At 37.7% G+C, this 21907-nt stretch overlaps 1 protein-coding gene and 1 non-coding gene across 3 annotated transcripts; both read right to left on the bottom strand.

The window, feature by feature from the left end:
• Positions 1–18524: 18524 nt before the first annotated feature.
• On the bottom strand, positions 18525–18596 carry TRNAD-GUC. Its single transcript has one exon. It is a non-coding gene; the product is annotated as a tRNA-Asp (tRNA).
• A 766-nt stretch (positions 18597–19362) lies between these two features.
• Positions 19363–20293, bottom strand: LOC122053035 (NAC domain-containing protein 83-like). 2 transcript variants are annotated; one of them, XM_042614880.1, is made up of 3 exons: positions 20107–20293; positions 19796–20043; positions 19363–19714 (listed from the first exon to the last, which is right to left on the bottom strand). In XM_042614880.1, exons 1-3 carry the CDS (start codon positions 20291–20293, stop codon positions 19514–19516), a joined length of 636 nt encoding a protein of 211 aa, XP_042470814.1. In that variant the 3' UTR covers positions 19363–19513. The 2 variants fall into 2 exon arrangements, with proteins under 2 accessions (XP_042470814.1, XP_042470813.1); XM_042614879.1 differs by having other exon boundaries at positions 19363–19729.
• Positions 20294–21907: the final 1614 nt, after the last annotated feature.

Consider the following 21907-nt stretch of genomic DNA (forward strand, 5'->3'; position numbering starts at 1 on the left):
TGTCAGGCCTGACCCTACTCCCATTACTTCACATGATTTTTCTAATATTTTTTGTGATAATGATGTAATTATGCAAATTTCTAATCCTAACGATTTTATTGTTGAAGATGTTGTTAGTGAATCAGGTTATGAATATGTTGTTGAAGATTATTTAAGTGTAGGGGAATGCTTACTAGAAGCATTACCTCAAGAATCACCAAGAACTGAAGATGTAAGTGTAGGGACTTGTGCTACGGAGTCAAGCACCCAAGAATCACTACATGAGGATGTACATTCACCAGAACCATAGTTTGAGCCACATCATGATGAAGAGGAGGTAACAATCACCACTCCAAGTACCATTCAAGATGACAAGGTGAGTAATTTTTGTGATTCTTTAGAAAATTTAATTGAGATACCAATTGTTGATTTTATTAGGTGTGATTCATTTCTTGATAAATTTTGTACCCACGATAATATTCTTCTATCTTCTTTTTACCCCACATGTGTGTGGGAGGTGTTTTCTTTTGTTGAGCTTGTATTAGCTCCCGGAGTGGATGCTTACACTGAACCGCCTCTGACCTCCAGAAAAAGCTTTCAATGGAAAAATGATCAATAAAAAGAAGTTGACTACAACCAAGGATACTCCACTACCGGGGTGGCTTCTTTTGCTTAATCTTCTTCAACCGCCCGGAATCTAGGGGAGTTTGTTCCTTGCTTTTATTTTTGCTTTATACATCTCTTTAGTTTCATTTTCCTATATTTGCATTTTACTTCCACACTTTGTTTTCACACTTTGCATTTTTGTCTAGTATACATAGCATTTCAATTGGAATAAGATTCTTCATGGGAATTTTCTAAGTGATATCTCTAAGATGGTAAAAGCTTCTTAAATTTGATCATCAATTTTAGGTCATTTGACATGATTGGATGTTTTTCTTATATGATATTGGTTAATTTGGTGGTGGATTCCAATTTGATCAATTGAGCATGATTGCATAAAAATTACCTAGAGAGGACCACCTTAAGCCTAAACACTATTTTATCTTTGTGTGGCATGCACTCATAGCAAATTAAACTCTAGAACTTGCTTAGCTTCTTTTCAAAGTCACAATAGCATATGTATGCATGGAAATGAGGAATATTTATCATTCTTATTTGCTCATAACTTCCCATTTCTTTCTCCATAATTTTCTTGAAACATTCTCATCTAGCATTTTAACCCTTGATTATCTTTGCTTGTCATTCTTTCATTGAGAGTTTTGGTTGAAGTCTTGATGAGTTAGAATACTAAGATGGAGAAAAGTTTTAAGTGTGGGGGATTACATATGCTCAAAGTTCATGGAGATTAGGAGTTTTGAGATTAATATGTTAGATTGAATGTGCTAAGTACAATGCAGGATAGGAGGCTAACAATTCAGTTGAGAGGCACAATTTGGTTGGTTTGTTGGAATGATACATTAATGGAAATTTTATAGAAACAGAAAAAAACTGGAAATCAATGAGTCTGATTTCTGAAATCAGACTTCTTGTGATGAGATATGGATTGAGAAGGCTGAGGTTACTGATTCCCAGGGTTTGCTCGACAAATGAATCAATTTAGTTATTTGTCATTTTCATACGAGAGTAAAAATCGAAGCTGCAGATTTTGGGAAGAGCAGGATGTTAGGTTACTCTTCTCGGTTCCTTGTGTGTAAACTCTGAAAATTTTCAAAAATCAAAATATTTCTGTATCTAAACAATTCATTGCAAGTGCATGGTGTTTTCTTTGATGATCACCATTACAATACAGGTCATGGCAGTACTGAAGCAACAACTTATAGATACAGGCACCAATTGTAGGAAAATTTGAATTATTGCTGCGGGAATAGAATGCATTTCTGAACTTTGAAGTGCAGAATTCAGTTTTAGCAATAAGAATGCAATTGTTAAGATGTTAAGATGACAAGTTCATTGACAGAAAAGAGTGCAGAGAAATGGAAGTCATAGAAACTGATTTCTGGAAACAGATTCTGTTTTTGAAGCTATGTATTAGTGACTTTTTCAAAACTTGTTGCATGCCAAATGTTGTTGCAGTATTTGTCCATTGAACAACTGAGCTTCATTGACTGTTAATCTATAACCTGAACCGCAAAAAAAAAAAAATCAAAGTGCTGATACTTAACCTGGAAAACTTCTTGCTGGAATTATAGTGCACAGTTTCTGAAATTTTCAGAAACTGAACTTAAAGTCTTATATATATATTCTTGTTCAGTGAAAAGTTCAATTGTTGTTGAGGAAGTTTTGAAATGGAATTGGGAGTTTAGAATTCGTGTGAAATTCAAAACCTCTCAACTGAGGTAGTTCTAATTTTCTTAGTTACATGAAGCTCATATTCTATTGGCTCATTATTTAGTCATCTCATGCTAGCTCTAGACATCAGCAGATAGAAATCTACTCTTATCACTCTAGTACTAATGGATACCTTATAGTGAGCCTAATTTGAATGACTTAAGCTTGAAATTTATAAGATTCTAAATTCGGGAACTCAAGCTGTTAAATAAACAGAATCAAGAGCTTAAGTTCAATTTTGAAATTCTTTGACAGTTTCAATGATTGGAATTCAGGAAGGGAAGGGAGAGTTTGGATTACTATGTGCCAAGTTCCGTATGGGGCTTCGTGATCAATGAAAAGACCAATAACTGGAATTACAACAGCTATATTTCAATGTTATAAATCTGTTTCTCTGAGCAAATCAAATCGGCTGAAGCATCAAAGGATTACATAACATCTATAGAGACATGGCTGCAGGAATCAACTGCTAAATTCTTGAATTCATTTTCTGAACTTTATTGTTGAGCTGTTGAAATGAAAACAGAAATTTTATCAGAGGAAGCCCTTTTGAGTGCCAAGTCCATTTGCTGCTCTTGTTCAGTAACATCCTAAATTAGACATCTGTTATTCCAGTGCAAATTCCTCCTTGAAGTCCACAGATTGAAAATGAATTTAGAAATCAGAATCAGTTCATTTCTGTTCTGCAGAAAATGATTCTGATTTTGATTCTACAGAAATGGAACTCCATTAAGTTTGAAACTTAATATGGTGATGCACATTAAGAGCTAAATCAGATTTTGTTCCTTAAAATTGAGCTTGAATCTGAAATATAAACACCTGAACCATTTGGAATCCTTAATTCTTTGAGCTAGAGACTAAATTTGATGTGCAGAAATATATTAGTTTGCTTAATTCTTGAAGTTCTGGAACCTGAGTTAGCTGTGATGCAAATTTGAGGAGCAAGATTTCAAAAATTTGACAAAAGAAGCAACAAAATGATGCTGAATTGATTCATGAAGGTATACAATTTCAGGATAAATTGTAGTGAGTTTCAGAGACAGCTACTGGAAATTATGTCAAAACAGTTTGGATTTCTATTGTAACTTTGCTGCTAGCAGAAACTCTTATTACAAGGATTGATGGAAACAATTTTATGTCATTTCATGAAGCTCATTTCTTCATGATTAAATGCCTACAGAATTACGTGAGGGTACAGAGGAAGAATTCTGATAGAAGGCTGATAATATCAATACTGAAATTTTGTCAACAAAGCTTGTGGAGTGTGATTTGTTGCTGATTGTTGATGTATTTTTGAGTAGCTTAATATGGAATTTGAAGTATATCAGTGAGGTTTTGAAACTGAAGCTGCAAAATGCAATTTATTTACACTGGAACCTGAGGATATCAATTCAAATATAGGGATATGAGACAGAGTTGCAGAGTGGCTGAAATTGTGCCTTCTACTTTGAACCGGATTGCCTTATTCAGAATTTCTAGAACTGTGAGGTATCAGAATTTTGTAACACGTCTTTGAATCTGATTGCTTCGCTGATTGTCTGTAGCTTTGTACCTTGAGCATTCTGCATGCTGAAATAAAAATGTGTTTTGCTATCAAGACTGCTGTAAGAGACCATGAAGTTTGATTTGGTTTTCCAATAACTTCTCTGTGCACCGAATTCAGCAATGAGCTCTGAAATATTAAAGAAGAAGTAATAGCTGATTAGATTTAGATTGTTGTTCAGTATCTTAAAAGGAGTAACTAAGGAAGCTTGATGTGGCAATGTGTGTATCAAAACTCTGCACTGGAATAAAATCTGGACAGTATTGATATGGCACAGAAATTGAAACTGATGTTGGAATTTATTGAGGAGCTGAATGGTAGATTAGATCTTTATTATTGTGTGATTTATGCTTGTTACAAGTTATTAATCATTAAGAATTTGATTGAGAACATGCTTGTTGATTGTAGCTGAATTTCAGAATCCAGAATTCAGCATTGTTGTGGCTGCTGGGATACATTGTCGTTGTCAGGTTATTGGAGATCTGATAGGAGCTGTATTGTTCAGAAATGGAGAGTTTTCTGCTGCATTGGGAGACACTTGTACCTACAATACACCATAGAACAAGAGGGAGGCAGAGATCATATTCTGCAGAATGCAGAATGAAAACAAGAAGTGTGCCTGTAAGCGTTTCAGTTAGTTGTGATTTGTTGAATTGTCTGAGACGGACATTGATTTAAGTGTGGGGGAGAGGCATCTTCTTCATGATTTGAGATTATTTTTGAGCTTCCAAATGCTGGAATTTAAGTGGAAGAACAGTGAAAAAATAGAAAAAAATTGGAAATCAAGAGAGTATCAAGTGTGGAGATAGAGTATCAAGATTCTATGTTTGCATTCAAATTGAAGGAGAGGTTAGCTTGATATGTTGAATTGGTAATGACAAATGGTATTCATCTCTTTTCACATCAAAATGGTCAACTCATCAAGTATATTCCTCCAATACTCTAATTCTCTCAATTTTTCATTGAATTATTTTCTTTTGCTATTTCATTCACTTTCACTTGTTCTTTTGCTTCCATTTCAATTCTTCATGATAAAGTCCTTGTGATTCATGTATGCTATGTTTTATAGTGGTGGAGAATTAGAAAATAAGCAAGCTTATGGTAGTGAAATGTTGTGAGTGACATTGAGTGAGCTCCACTTATACACATGTTTGAGTGTGAGAGTTAGAATAGGTAAATCCCTTGTGAGAGTGCAACTTGCTTAATTTTTCAATTGGATTGAAACTACCATATCTACTTATTATTGTTTGAATTGTATTCATGATTGTTTGTGATATTTAGATGATCTTACTTAAATTTCTTTTACTATCTTTTAGATATTGCGAGGGAATTACTATGGAGATGATTTTTAGTTTTTTTCTTGACTTGAACGGGACGTCCAAGATTATGTGTGGGGGATTTGATAACCATGATTTTGGCTATATTATCTTGATTCATAATGCATGCTTTTGATGGTTTATTCATAGCTTAATCTCACATATACATTATATTTCATAATTGCATGTGATCTTGAACTTAATTGCAATTTAGCCAATTATCATGGTATGTGATGCTAATATTTGCTTATGATTTTGTAGGCATCAAAAGGGTCATGGACCCGATCAGATCAGGTCATACTTGTGCTTAAATCAAGGGTTAATCAAGTCAATCAAGCCTTGGAGTGTTCTGGACTGTCCATTGAAGATCAAGCAGATCTGGGTCATCCGTTGAAGATCTGGTCAATCCAACCTAATGAGAAGCACATCTCAGTCGTTGATGAAGATCTAGAGCTTTCTATTCTGATCTGAGATATCTCCACCGTTGATCGAGCCTGAATTAATCTGGACCGCCCGATCAGATTTGAAAGGGGTATAAAGGCTTTGAGAAGCTACAGTGCAAGTTCGAGCTCAGCGTCACGATTTCTCCACTATTCTTCATCTTCTTCACGCGACGGTCGCAGCCTCCCATTCCTCATTCCAGATCCGCGAGCTAGGATTCTTCATCGTCGGCGATCACTGAGCATCTGGCGTTCATCATCCGAGGTTAGGTTGCGGGCGAGGGTGTTTCCCAGTCCATGAGTTCAACTCTGGTTCACCATTCGCGATCCAGGCAGAGGGCGGTTCCCATGTTCTGTGATCCGTTCATCAGCCACCGGAGCTCGAAGGGTGGTTCCCAAAAGCATTCGGATTCCACTCCATCTCCAATTCATCTGCTGAATTCGCACCGATCTGATCAATCGGCCGAGTGATGCAAATTTCCAGAGTTGAGCTGTTGTTCTTCGTATGCTGTGAGTGTAGCCGATCCGTGAGCCCGAAGGATGTTTTCCAGAGGCTGTGATCGAGAGGATGCACTAGTTGGAAGTTCTGTTCTTCGCTGGTGGTCACCCGAAGGGTGTTTCTCAGAGGTGGCTCTGTTTCTGGCAGAATGAAGAAGTTTTGATCCGGGTGTTGGTTGTGGAATGTTTAGGGTTTTGTTTTCTTTACCTTTATCTTTGATTTGTCTATCAGCTTGCTCAGATCTGAAGATCTGATATATAGATTGCACTTCATTCTTTGTTTAGCAATTCTTACTTCAGTTTTTGTTTGGGTTTACTACTGCAAATCTGTTTTTAATGTTTTTACTTGCAATTTCATTTTTATTTGAGTTACTACAATTCGGATCTTGTGCAGCTACTTAATTGTTTACAATTTATATTCAGTTTGAATATGAAATTCTATTTACTGTTAGATGATTAGTTTGGTTATTTAGTTAGTAATTCCTTGCTCTATTAATTGGACTTGTGGTTACTGAGATCTTGTTTAAGTGTCGAATTCTTGCTTCAAGTTTTTTATTGTTATTTCTATTCAATATTATTTTTCTTAAGCTTGGTGGTTGAAGTTGGTTATGGTTATAAATGGATGTTACTCGGTTTCTACAAGCTTGTTTGGTGATTGACTTAAATGGTTACTTGATCGAGAATGGAAGATATAGTAGTTGAACAAATTGATTCACTGTTGCATAAGAAACTGAATTGAGTTGATGTTCATTTTAAGGTAATCAAAATTAAATCAATTCTAGAATTCATACACACTCACTAGTTATCCTTGGAAAAATACGACTTGGGACTCGTTGCTACAACACTTATTTACATTTTAATGAGTTTCAATTTTAATTAATTTGATGTGCCACGTGACATGCAAAATGGCAAACACCACACATCCACCACTATGAATGTTGATCGGTGCGCCCTCATCAGGGGCTCCTACCCTGAGGAGATGACTAGCTTTATTCGCCCGAGCGGCTGAACTTTATTGCCTGTGAATCCATACAAAGGCGTCATCATGGGCTGCAACTCGCCATTGTCAATCTACAGTTGCTCAAACGGCTCCTTGAAGATAATGTTGACTAAGTTGTCTGTGTCAACAAAAGTGCGATGCATGTTATAATTAGCTATAATAATCTTAATTGTTAAAGCGTCATCATGGGGCACTTCCACCCCTTCTAAATTTTTGGATCCAAAGTTGATCCCGGGCTCTTGTGCCTACTCATGGCTACAGCTGACCATGTGGACCTCTAATCGATGGGCATGCGATTTTCTCGCCCAGTTGGAATCTCTGTCAGTTGGACCTCCTACGATCATATTAATATCCCCCGGGCAATATTATTGTGATTTTTTTCTCGCCGCATCAGGGGGTGCTCCTGTTGTACCAAGCATAGGCCTGGGCCAGGTCTTCTTGCCACTAGGGCGTCCCTTAGCACTGCTCATCGCCTAGGTGGTCCCTTTGGGGCAGTATGTTCGGCTTTGATAACACCAACGGATGGGAGATGGCGAGCGTTGGCAGAATCCTTGGTTGAACGTCTTGCATTTCTCTATATTGTAATGATAACAATCTTGAGTGTTGTGCGTCTCTGATCTATGGTATGATACAATTTTGAGGGAGCCCATATAAAGGGCTCGGGGAATCTTCTATGCTCGGCCTCCACGTGTTATATAGCTTGAGGTTACGACTCTTGATGATGAGACTGAGGACCCGCTCAGGGTCCTTTATGAGGAAGAGGTAGGAGAGGAGCTCGGCACTCTACAGTAGATGATAGAGAGGGTGTGGTGACCTCTTTCTTCTAAGCGGATTGAGCTTCATCATATTAATATACTTGGTCGTCCGGCCAAGTAGTTGATTGAAGTCCCTTGGGGGCTTCCTAATCAGAGAGTGAAAAAAAAACTTGTTGTCTATGAACCCTTGTGAAAAGGCACTCATTAAAATCTTAGGGGTCGCCGAGGGAATATCTATGGTCATCTGGTTGAACTTTTTAATGTAGACTCTGAGCGTCTCCTTGGGCCCCTGCTTGAGTGAAAAGAGGCTCAGGGTGATTTTGTGGTAACAACTGCTGTTGGAGAAATGGAGGAAAGTCTTGCGAAATTCCTTAAAATGGTAGATGAATTTAGCTGGTAGTCATTTGAACCACCTCTATGTCGAGCTAGAGTGTGTGGTGAGAAATACTCAACACTTCACGCCATCCGTATATTGATGAAGGAGGGCGGCGATTTTGAACTTAAGGAGGTATTCTTCTGGATCAATTGACCCTCTATATTCTATTATCGTCAGGAGTCAATAATGTTTTGACAACTTGTCTTCCAATATTTCCTGAGAGAATAGCATACTTATCCGCCCGGGAGAACCACTGACCATCAGGGCTTTCCCTTTGTACAAATCTCGCATAGGTGCCCGTTTAGTAGATGACACTTGGGCCTTTCTTCTCGGCCCATCTCCTCGAGAGGAGTGCATGCAGAATTATGCTCGGTGATATACTATCGGGGAGGATGGCACAAGCGGTAGGTTGACTGGTTGGATGGATGGTTATACGTAACTAGTCGTTGGGGGAGGAACTGGTTGAAACTCAGTTGGGCCTTCTACTCGAGTCCCTCTTTCAATGTGAGGACTCATCCTGGATGCGACCAGATCATGCGACAATGTACCAACGATAGCTGCTTGTTGTTGTTTCATTAACTTTTGTGCTCGAGCGGCTACAAGCAACTTGAAATCCTCTTGAGACAGGGTGAAAGTGGTGAATTGTCCAGCTTCTTCCATCTCTATGTTTTAGATTCAGGCGAAAGTTTCCACTGACGACACTAAATTTGATCTTGTTTGAAAGATGCGGAGATGACATGTTGGGAAGGTGGCACTGTTGTTGACCTAGAGAATGTTGGTGCGGGAAGCATCCGACGATCGAACCTTAGTTTTGATAATGGCAAAGGATTCAAAGTTAAGTTAGTGTGTGATCTAACATGTTTGAATGAGTGTTTTAGGAAAGTCCTAGCTGTGGTTAGGCAGGTGAAAAACCCTAAGGGGTGGTAACCTTAGGTCCTAGGGGGCGGTAACCCTAGGTGGAGGAAAACCCTAAGGGGCGGTAACCTTAGGTCCTAGGGGGCGGTAACCCTAGGTGGAGAAAAACCCTAGGGGGCGGTAACCCTAGGTCCTTGGGGGGGGGGGGGTAACCCTAGGCGAAAAGTCCAGTCGGTCTGGAGGACCGGACTAGCATCAGGTAAATCTCCTTAGTGGAGTAGATGAGGACGCGTTCCCCGTAGAGGGAACAGTAGGCGTCGGGTCGACCTAGGGTTTCCGGTTGGAAATCCGAAGTCAGACTCAGACAGTCCGAAGACTGTCAGCTCTTTTTCACTTATGAATTATCAGATTCTAACATTGTCTTGCAGGGTATGCAATTGCTCGGACTAACCTTGTTTTGCAGGAGAAGCGGCTCCTGGAAAAAGGAGGTCCGGGCGCCCGGGATGGATCCGGGCGCCCGGAACAGGTCCGGGCGCCCGGGACCAACTTTTATCCCCTGCGCGACTTTGCGATGTGGAGCAACCTGGTTGGCTGGCCACGTCACACTCCAGACGCCCGGAACCTCATATAAAAGGAGGGTTGAGGTGCAGCTTTAAAAATAAACAATCTTCTAAGCATTCTCCGTGCGACAAGATGCTAACGTCTCGACTCAGAAGTGTTGCAACGACAACCCGGAGCTTCAGTTTTAGTCTTTTTATTGTCAGTACAATATTCTTTTCTATTTAAATTGTACTTAGCTTGTAATAACTTTTACGAATTATAGTTGTTGCCCACCGGAAGCGATCAAGGATCGCGGGCCTTCGAGTAGGAGTCGTCACAGGCTCCGAACGAAGTAAATCCTTCGTGTCCACTTTATTTACTTTCCGCTGCGTTATTTCTGAACAAGCTTTTACGATTTCAAAAAACGAAATAGCCATAAGCGCTATTCATCCCCTCTAGCGCTTTCGATCCATCAGAGAAGACTTCGCTGGGGAGGGATGATGACTCCCGGCGCTCCTTTCGGCTCCTTTCTGCACACACTCAAAAGAGTCAACAGAACGTTAGGGCAAAAACCATAGAAGGGATCCCTAGCATAGGCCCCCCGATACTTAAGTCAGTAGATGACTGAGTGAAAAGTGGAGAAGAACTACAATAAAATTAAGTGAGTCTGATGAAGAGTAATGTTGTGCTCTAGTGTCTAAAGTATACCTTGCCAACGGAAAGAACCTCCTTTTTATATCACCTCTCATAACTCCACAATAATGAAGTGGCATGGAATATTCAATGTAAGAATATGTCGAAAAATAAAAGGTGTATAGTTTGAAATTTGTATAGTTATCCTCTGAAGAATCTTCTGTTATACGTATATGAACAGTCTAGTGTAACCTCTGCAATAATGATAGAAGTTGTATAGTCACCTTCGTAAGAAAGTTCCATTGGATGCATATATTATAATCGAAGAATATTCTCTGATGGATAGTCACTATTTCTGATAATCTGTTGCGACTCCCTGAAAATGTTGTCTCTTGGAATATAGCCTGGTCGGATTCTTGGACGAACAGGGTATCCCGACCATCTCTATGTCCGACTTTGTAATGAGAATTACCTTTTGCATTTTGCCTTGAGCGTTCTCCTGGAATATATCCCAGCTGGATACTTGGATGAACAGGGTATCCCAACCGTCTCTATATCTGACCGGCTTTTGTAATAAGAATAACCTTATGCATTTTGCCCTAAGAATTCATATATGAAACGGGAACAGTGCCTTGTATACCCGAGTAGAGTTATAAATAGGAGCACTATACCTTTGAAGGGGGAGTTGAATCTCATAAGTCCAACCGACAATAAGTCTAATCGGCATTATACTCGTAGGCTCATGCTGAAGATCTGATAAGTAATAAGAAGCCAAGTTTCGCAAGTCCGTTCAACTTTAGGACCGACCAACCGTATGATGGGAGACTAACTATTAGATAACAAGACGCTCAGACTCATAGGTACAATCGACCTTATGATAGTTTGATTTATATTGAAGGTTGTACTGCACTATAGGACGACATATGTAAGTTGAAGGTAATATTGCATAAGTGGAGAACTATATCTCATATGTTCAATCGTCTTTAGGGTCATTTGGATTTAGCCCGTATGTCTTGGCGCTGAATGGAGAGATAAGTCTATTAAGCCCGCTCGGCTTCAAGGACGTTCAATTGTATATTCAGCCATATATTGAGAGCAAACACTAATCTTAGATACGCCCGAATGACCTTTGGCCATCCGGATACATAACAGAGTTGTGTTGTGCGGATCATAATTTAAACTGTCCTTTGTGACGGCTGGTTGTTCACAAGTGAAGCGCTTGATCCTTCAAGTATGACTGGCTCTTAGGTTGGCCGTCTTCATACCGAAGGCTTAGTGTCGAGTGAGGAGCTAAGCCCTGATGATGAACTGTCACCTCATCTTAACTTTGACTGCCATCTCACATAGAGTTTGACTTCTACGTTATTTTGACTTTGACTTTCAAATTACTTCTAGGTCCACTCTTAATATCTTGTATCAATGATATTGTGATTAATGATATTAATGGGTATTTAATTTGTTTAACTCAATCACTGTAAAATGGTTTTTATATTAATGTTTCTGTGAATCGCGTATATTGATTTGTGTGCAGATGTTATACATTATTTTTAGTCATTTTAATAATATATCCTTTTTGTAAATATTATTGAAGGTATAACAATTATATTTATCCACAAATAAAATGTAGTCTCTAACAAATTATATTTTAAAATAATTAAATAAATTGGATGTTGGATATGAATTTAGTTGGAACCAACCTAAAACAAATTAATAAAAAAATCCAGTTCTATTTTGTTCAACGTATATGGTTCTTTAGAGATGCTTATTAGTCCCCGGGGCTATGTTGTCGCGATAAGATATCCAGGTTATCTCTCAGATATTTGTGATTTGAACCCCAGCTAGTATTTGCAGGAATTTTTCTTCCAAATGAGGGCGTAATCAAAGGATTCTGGGTTGGTCGTCGCATGCGCTTCCCGATTTATCCTGGTGGCCGATGGAAACTTCCGTAAAATCGGACCGGCTAATTGGGATTATCATTTTTTTTTTTTTTTTTTTTTTTTTTGAGATGCTTATTAGAGACAACTACTCTTTACCCAAATTTGTATTACAGCATAAACTAGTTCATGGAGAAATACATATCATTTTTTTGTTGTTTTGTTTTTAAAAAAGCTTTAAAAACACTTAATTAAACACTCTAATACTCATGAGTTTCAAATTTAAGATCTTAACAATGACTAATTGGAGAATACTCTCTTGCCCATTCTGACGACCATGTGACTCAAAACTCAGATATGTTTTTTTCAAAGAATATATTCCTGATCACACACTTTTCCTTTCTAAGAAAAAGCTATATATATATGTGATCTTTTGATCTTCTTTTTGGATATTGTTGTGCTCGTGGATCAATTCACCAATCTCTTGATGGATTTGATACCTAATTGAAGGTCAACCCCCAACTCGGAGGCCATCTAATGAAGATAAGTTGTGTGTGTTAAAAATACTCACAACTTCTTGTCATTTTCCCTAGTTTGCATTTGCCCCAATTGCCATGGTCAACAAATCATTCTCATTGCTATTAGAATATTATATATTATTTCCTTATGAACATATGATTCCACCAAGTATTATGGAGATTATATATATATATATATATAAAGTTTTGATATCCTGCGCGCCCGCATGTGACTGTGCGCGCGCAAGATATCACTCGTTTTATTTTTTTTTTATTTTTTATTTATTTTAGAATTAAAAAAATAAATAAAATATTTTTTGTAAATTTTATTTCTAGGATTCAGGCTTTGGATTATAGTTTTTAAATTATTTTTTTTTTAGATTTTATCTATAGGGTTCAGACTTTCCAATTATGTTATAGTGTTTGGTTTAAAAAAAAATAAAATAAAATAAATTTAAGTATTTATTGAGTATTGTAATATGTTGAGGGGATATATTAATGTACTAGAAATTTATATAAAGAAATATCTATTTTTTTAATAAATAAAATATTTTTTAAAAATTTTATTTCTAGGGTTCAGGCTTTGGGTTATAGTTTTTAAGTTATTTTTTTTAGATTTTATCTGTAGGGTTCAGTCTTCCCAATTAGGTTATAGTGTTTGATTTTAAAAAAAATAAAATAAAATAAATTTAAGTATTTATTGAGTATTGTAATATGTTGAGGGGATATATTAATGTATTAGAAATTTATATAAGGAAATATTTATTTTTTTAATTGATTTTTTTAATTTAAAATATTAAAAAAAAACCGATTGATATCCTCTGCGCGCGTAGTAGCGCACTGTGCGGACGCGCAGGATATCAATCCTTATATATATATATATATATAAATCAGGAGAGATACTTTCGAAATCATTTTCTTACATTAGGTCAATCAATCTATGAAAAATAAACATTTTGCTCACCAAAAAGAAATGGAAATATCTAGTTCTTGTAAATCAAAATAATTGAATATAACTCATTGACTTCTATCGTTAGTGTTGAAGAATAACAAGATCAGAGAAGGAATATATGTTCTACATGCATGGAGGAGGAGAATTAATGCTCATCGAGGAAGAACAGATACTAAAGTAATGTTATTATTAGCATATGGGTTAAACATTTTTTTTCTTTCTAAAAAGATACTTTTGAAGGAATATATATTGTATGGCTTAATTTACACATCTATAAATAGAGGCATTGGAGGTGACCATTAAGTATCACTGGGAAGAGAGGTCTTACATGGAGACAAGGGTCTAGCTTTGGTAGCCAAGAATGACTTGCCTGTGCCCTCATGGAGGTTTCTAACTAGGGTTTATACCTAGTTTCTAAGAGCCTGTCTGTGGTTTGCATGGGCAGTCAGCTTGGCTAACTTGAGTGACTCTTGTCCTGATCATGCTTGACCTAAATCTCTTCCTCTAAGGTTTTGTATGCTGTGTGTTATTGTGCATGCCCTCATTTGCAGTATCATATTTCATTACCTGAAGTTACCAAACATATATATATATGCATATAGGCATCAAAGATCGATATTAATTGTTTTGAAAGCCAGAGAATTGAGAACCAAACTGAGATACCCAATCTGAGGATTATATTTGGCGACTGCTTTGCATGAACTCCACTCTCTCCTAAATTTCAAGTCTTATAATTGATTTACAGGACCTGTCTAAATTGCTGAAGAACAGAAGATCAGAGATGTCTTATTGGGTGAGTATTTTGTTAGATTTTCTGAGAAAGGAGGTGTTGAGGCTTCAACCGAGGAGCAAGAGAGAGAACTAAAAGCAAAGAGGCTGAAAGTTAGAGGCAACATGGAACTCTAGAAATTTTAGCCATAAATGATGTTGTACTACTGACACCTTGTTGATTATTTTTTTCTGTTGCCTCTAGATTTTCAGAGGGGATGCTGCTACTTGGATTTGTTCTTAATTATATAGATAGAGATTTTCAAATATTTGATGTTTACTGTATTGTGATATTGTGATGAATGATGATAATTGGTATTTCGTTTAACTCAATCATTGCTTTCAAGATGGGAAATGGTTTTTTATGTTGTTATATGGTGAATTGTTTTTAATAATGTTACCTTGTCTTAAATTCTAGATATATGGTCAAAGTATATTATAGGAAATGTTCTGTCGAAATTTACTTGAATAATTAAATTTCAATATATAATATAGACTTTTTTTGTCATTAATCATATCTAACCGATCGATTTGCATAATGATATTTTGATTTAGTTAATCTAGAATCATTCAAATCAATCAAGTTTATATTTTCAATAACAAAATAAATACTAGGATTTAAGAATTCATGAAGTCTATAAAATTTACATAAAAATGTACACATAGCAATTAATTTATCATACTATTATCAACAACTGAAATCACACACATATAGGAATGTAACCCTACTTATATCTTATGGTGCCTGCGGGCGTCATCTACGGGAGTCATCCAAGGGGTCACCCACGGACAGGTGTGTAGTCTATCAAACTTGTATATGTTAGAAATTATAAATGAAAAAATAATCAAAAAAGTTTAAATGTCTTTTGGATGATTAAAGGGTGCATCTAATGAAGAGGTAGAATATCTCTTAGGAAAGGATGCGATCTACATCACCCATTTTGAAATGGATGGATGAGATATAATTGAACCAAGAGGTTCTTATACCCTTTCATATATATAAATAAAATCCCTCACATATTCATTCACTCACTTTCTTCCAAGCAAAGTAAGCATTGCATTCTTGCATTAGAGAGTTCAAGAAGCTTCCTCGGTTCGGAGGTCTTGTGATTTGCAGTGCTGCTATCGCAAGATAAAAGTCGTTGTATCTTGGGAGACGATTGTCGTATTCCGTGAGCACCATATGTGGCACAAATTCGTCTTAAAGAGATAAAGTCTAACTCTAATCTCGACTTAATCGAAAACGGTGGTATACCATCATTCTGCCTGTACTCCGTTTGCATCAGCAATAAAGGACCCAACAGTATATATCGGGGTGTACCCCACAACTCAATCGGCCACGAGGAGGTGTGCACAGGCGAGTATGCAGGATATATATAGAGAGAGAAATGATGTCCTAAAAACCTTACCATGCGCACCTCGTGAGTACTTAAAAAAAATCGATTTAATTTTTTTTATACTTAATACTATAACAACCCCTAAACCCTAAATGTAATACCTTAAATGACATATCCGCAAGTTAAAAAAATAAAATAAAATAAAAAAATGCACAGATCTGCAACGGATGTCCGCAGCGGATGTCCGTAGCATATATACATGTGTTGGATGTGCATTGCACTAAATCCAATCTAAATTTTTTTAAAGAACTAACTTGATGGATCAAAATTTGCATTCCTAAATTATTTGAATTAGTTCATGGACACGGAAAGATCATGTTGTTCTCCAACTTGACTCTCATGCATGCCCATTCTGATTTCTGAGGGTCATTTTGTGACCCCAAACCTAACTATTTTTTCATAGAATATATTCCTGATCACACACTTTTCCTTTGAGAGAGAAAAAGCCATGTGTGATCTTGCTGTCCTCCTTGAGGATACTGTTGCCGTGTACATATGGAACAATATAATACAGCAATCTTTTTTCATAGATTTGATCCTTATTCAAGGTCAACCCCAACTTGGTGTTCATCAACGAAGAGATAAGAATGTCAGTAAGGAAAGAACAGATACTAAAGTAAGGTTATCAGCATTCAAGATAAGGTCATAACTTGTGCATGCATCAAAGGTCAAATCTTTTTCCAAGAAAATTCATGGCCTTGGACGTCTATAAATAGAAGCCCTTGGAGGTAACCAGATATGTATCACAAGGAAGAGAGGTCTTACATGGAGATAAGAGCTTATCTTTGGTAGCCAAGAATGACTTGCCTCTGTCCCCATGGAGGCTTCTAGGGTTTCTGAAAAGCCTGTTTGTGGTTTTCATGGCAAGTCATCTTGGCTAACCTGAGTGACTCTTGTCTCTCATGCTTGACCTACATCTCTTCTTCTTCGATATTGAGTTCCAAGTATCTCGATCGGCCTGTTTACATCTAAGTATAGAGGTTTTATTATATGTTTTATTAATTACTTGTGTTGTCGATTAATTAGATGTCTGGATTATTAGATTTTGTTTAGGAATTAGTCCAATAAAATGATCTAATGGATGTGAATTTTATGTGTATAAAAATCTATAAACCAACTTTTCAATTATTATTGATAGGTTGATAATTAATGAAAAATTGAATTTTGACGCTAGGTATATGGGCTGTAGTCTCTAGCTATAGGATTATTATCGCGTATGATTCTCTTTTCATTCCATCTGAAGGAGGAATTTGATAAGATGAACTTCATGTTCTTCCTGCAGCTGCGAGCAGATGATGATGAATTTTGATTTAGGTTCTTTTAAATAGAAGATGAACTTCATGTATGTATGAATAATTACTTAGTTTATTGTTCTTAAGTTACTTATCCAATCCAAGAGCCTGTCTTTGGTAGATTTTTCAATTATTATTGATAGGTTGATAATAAATGAAAAATTGAATTTTGAGGCTAGGTATATGGGCTGTAGTCTCTATAGGATTATTATCGCGTATGATTCTGTTTTCATTCCATCTGGAGGAGGAATTTGAGAAGATGAACTTCATGTTCTTCCTGCAGCTGCGAGCAGATGGTGATGGATTTTGATTTGGGTTCTTTTAAATAGAAGATGAACTTCATCTATGTATGAATAATTACTTAGTTTATTGTTCTTAAGTTACTATATCCAATCCAATAGCCTGTCTTTGGTAGCCAAGAATGACTTGCTTATGTGATCCCCATGGTGGAGGCTTCTAGCTAGGGTTTCTGACTGCATGGTTTCTGAAAAGCCTGTTTGTGGTTTTCATGGGCACCAGTCATCTTGGCTAATCTGTGTGACTCGTCTCTCATGTTTGACCTACATACATCTCTTCTTAGATATTGAGTTTCAAGCATCTTGGTTTACATACAAGTATAGAGGTTTTTTTTGGATATTGAGTTAGGGTTTTCGAGTGGTTAAGAGTCGAATCCCAACTGCGGTGCATTATAAAGATTTTCCTATGGACAACAATCCACTTGGATGACCTAAATTTCTGTGGGAGGTCATGGCTAGGATTAATCAGTTTTTGGATTTCATTTACATTCATTTTCACGTAATTTAGGTAGGAATAAAATAAGAAAAATATTACTTTCTTTCCTACAGATAGACAAATTAAGATGTTAGTGTTAAATCCAACATTATTAGGAATAAAAGAAAAGTCTTTCTAAGCTAATTAAGATAGCCAATAACGTGTTTTCACAATATTTTGATAAAGTATTATATATATATAATAGTATTACTGATTATAAATTAATTAATCTGTCAGTAATAATATTTTTTTATCATGTTTTATAATATTGTCAACGATAAATCTATGATATTTTTTTGTTATCATAAAAATAAATAAATTCATCGCATATATAAATTTCATTAATTGTTTATTTGATGCCTCGGTTGGCTGCCGGACGGCGACTGCGGCCAGCGGCAGCAGCCGGCGATGAAGCTGGCCAGCACGAGGACGTACGTGGCTTTCGAGTTTAGTCATCTGCATGGTGGTTGAGTGGGTTTGAGAGCTCTAGGGCAAGGGATTGGTCCCGGAGGCGGTGGACCGGAGCTGCCGCCGGAACTTCCTCAGACGCGGGGCAGGTCGGACTGCCGGGATTCAACGGTGACCGAATCGATCGCGCCCGCGCTGAGTTTGATCACGAGGAGTTCGAGACGCAGTAGAGTGGGAATTTCGAACGAGTAAAAATTTTGAATTATAAAAAAAAAAATCGCCGCTGCCGGGGATCGAACCCGGGTCACCCGCGTGACAGGCGGGAATACTCACCACTATACTACAACGACAATTGTTTTTTAGTGTCGTTATAAGAATATTTATTCAATTATATCACTCTGGATAGTGACGGAAGGTGCTGCTTAGCCAATTGGATGGTTAAACCGAGATAAGAATACATTTGGCATTACAAAGTAACGGTTATATTATAATTATTATTATTATCATCATCCTTCAAAGGGTGTTTAAATGATTAATCGATTCAAACCCCACTAAGGACGCCTCTTCATTCCTCGTTGAATGCACAATCCATACTTGTTTCTGAACAATAAACCAAGCACGTAAACTGTCATTAGCCATAAATAAACCCATCTCTTCTCTTAACTAATGAATGATGAAGAACGGCCTTCAATGTCGATCCTCTTCTAACTATTCATTACTTGAAGAATCAAGTGAAATCATGAATCATTCCTGTTACATATAAATCCTATGCTTTTATCTTCTTCTTTTTGTAGCATTTCATAGTTTTTTCTTGAGCGAAAATATATGATCGTTGGACCAGATGGCTAGATGACAAGAGATAAACACTCTCTGGTGATCATCTTCCTGCCACCAACCAATCAGTGCACAGGAGCTTCGGATAAGGAATCCATGGCAGGTAAATGTTGACAAGGCCATGCATGCAACCCGGCCCCATGCCTTCCACCTGACACTACTGTCCTATCACATGAACCATGGAGCTTTTAATTCTCCACGGAGAACAACAGCTGCGTCGCAACCGACTTGTCTGTCCCCTACTCAACCTTATCTTGTTCTGTCATAAATCGTTGGATTCTCTTTGGAAATGAAAAGTTCAATCGCTTTCTTGATTGATAAAATCAAACCAGCAAGAACGAGCTAGTTAGCACTAGAGATGGTAATAATTCACACGGTGCAGAGATCACAGCTCCAAATTTAAAGCTCTAAAACAACACAAAGCAAACTCTAATTAATCGATTGCCTTGCTGCAACCTTCATCTCCTTCCTCCTGCTCCTCCTCTTCGAGACCAGTCACGCAGCTTGAGGAAGAGAAAGAACAAGAAGGAACGAGCACGGCTCTGCAATTGCCGGACCTTCTTCTTCGTGCTCTATGATCGGCTACTCCACTTGTCCTCTTCTTAAATATGCGGCAGACCACCCAGTCTTTGCTCTGCTCCACGAAGAGCTGAATCATATTGCACACATTTATGTGGAATTCTAATGGATAAACTAGTTTTTTTTTTTTCCTTACGTGGATTGAGTTCGATCTTGGGAGGCAGTACTCTTGCATGACCCAATCGGTTCGCGAACCTTGGGGTGACTTCCACCGGTGGAAGACGAGCACCCTCTTCATCCCCACCAGCTCTTTGCTCGCCGGCGCCACCACCGGCCTTGGCTTTCCGGTAGCCTTCCAGTAGCCGGAGCCAGCCGCTCGGTTGCTACGGTGGTACGTGGATCTCTCTACCAAATTGAAAAAGTACTTGTCTCCTTCGTTCTCACCTAAATGTACAAACGATGTCAAATTTATTGTACTAAATTAACTACTTGCCCTTCACAAGGTACCTGGCAAATCCCAAGGATCGAACTCGGAGAGGTTGATCTCGGGAATAACTGCGGCAGGCAATGGGCAGGAAAAGGCCTTCCTTTTAAGGTACTGCGCCACCAGTTCTTCATCAGTTGGGTGGAACCTGAATCGAGGTGGAAGTCTCACTGCTCCGTTTCTGATGAAGCTTGGCCTTTCAATCTCCATCTCCTCCTCCTCTGCTTCAGACTTCACAGAATCTCCTCTGCTTTGCCATTGATGGAGGAGAATAGAGCTGTGTTGGGTTGCATGAGTGGGAAAGGAACTGTTCTTTATAGCAAAAGAAAGGTAGAAGCCGACGACAAAGTAGCGTGAAGGGGACTCAAGCTTCCTATGCTCCGCATCGACATATCTTTTCTATAATCGATAAAAGAGAAAATTTTAGTTTGTGTCGATGGGGACTTTATTTTTCTCTCCTTGTAACTAAAAGCCGTTCTTTAGGAGAACAAGCAAAAGCGATGCCATTAAAAAGCATATTTGATTTGTCGATTCAAAGTTCATGTTGATAGGAGCAAAAAATCCCGGTTTTGAGGAGGGATTTAAATTTAAACATGGATTTGGAAGTGTAATTGTTGTGATCTAATTTAAAATGCCTTCCAATTATGAGCTGAAGTTAACACTGGGTCATGTTAATTATGAGCTGTAAGATTCTATATGAAATAATAGCACAACTTTTCATGTGGTTCTCGCCATGCTTTTTGGTGCTTTGCGATGGTTGGGATTCCCCACGGATGGTTTCTGCGATACTTCCTATCTCTGTACTTGCACCTGCCAGGAAGAAGCTTCTGCTTTCTTTAGGCCTTGAAAGGGAAAAGTATATAAGTTATTGAATATATTAGAATTTTTAAATAGTTTAAGAAATATATCATAAACTTTTAACAAATATACCGTGATATTAATTTTCATCTAAATTGTCATTAACTGTTTACTCGGAGGCGTGGATTGAGGAAGAAAAGGAATGGGAAAAAATCCTTAACGGGGAAGGAAGAGAAAAGAAAAAGAACGGAAGGGAAGAGAAAAGAATCTTTTGGAAGGAAGAGAGAAAGAGAAGGAACGGAAGTGAAAGTGTGAAACAGTAGGAAGGAACGCAGCTCGCTCGGTCGCTCCCAAATGCAGCAAACCTCAGTGTGAAACAATAGGAAGGAGGAGAAAGGAGATCGTGCGAGAATGGATTTTCTCGAATCCTCTTAGAAGTTAATCAGCGGGCCTGTGTAGGAAAAGATATTGCAGTCGACTGGAAGAGGGCGTAACGTAATTGCCACTAAGGATGGTGGTACTATTTTGAAGTCCCTTCACATTGACAATCCAGCTGCTAAGGTCCTAGTTGGTATCCTTTTGGGCATGCTTTATACTTGTTAGTTTTCTAAGATTTAGGAAACATTCTGTGCATATTTTGTTTCTGTATTCTGTAATTGACCTCTAAATGAAGGAAGATGATAGATTATGTTAGAGCAAGGGACTCCTTTACTCCACATTCAGATATTTCCAAAGTTCAAGATAATGAAGTTGGTGATGCCACAACCTCTGTTGCTGTTTTAGCTGGAGCACTTCTCAGAGAGGCTGAAAAATTAGTAAATAAAAAAAAAACACCCGATGACTATCATTGCAGGCAGTTTTTTGAAGTTTTTTTTCTCAGAATTTTGTTTGTTATTGATCCTATTTGAAATCATATCGGGAGAGATGACATACTGGATAGATAACTCTGATTATAACCGTGAGAAGACTCTGAGATGAAAGAAAATGGTTCGAGCTTTCCTCTCTACGCACACTAGAGAGAGCAAA

Source organism: Zingiber officinale, chromosome 3A (genome assembly GCF_018446385.1).
Source record: "Zingiber officinale cultivar Zhangliang chromosome 3A, Zo_v1.1, whole genome shotgun sequence".
Taxonomy (NCBI): Eukaryota; Viridiplantae; Streptophyta; class Magnoliopsida; order Zingiberales; family Zingiberaceae; genus Zingiber; species Zingiber officinale.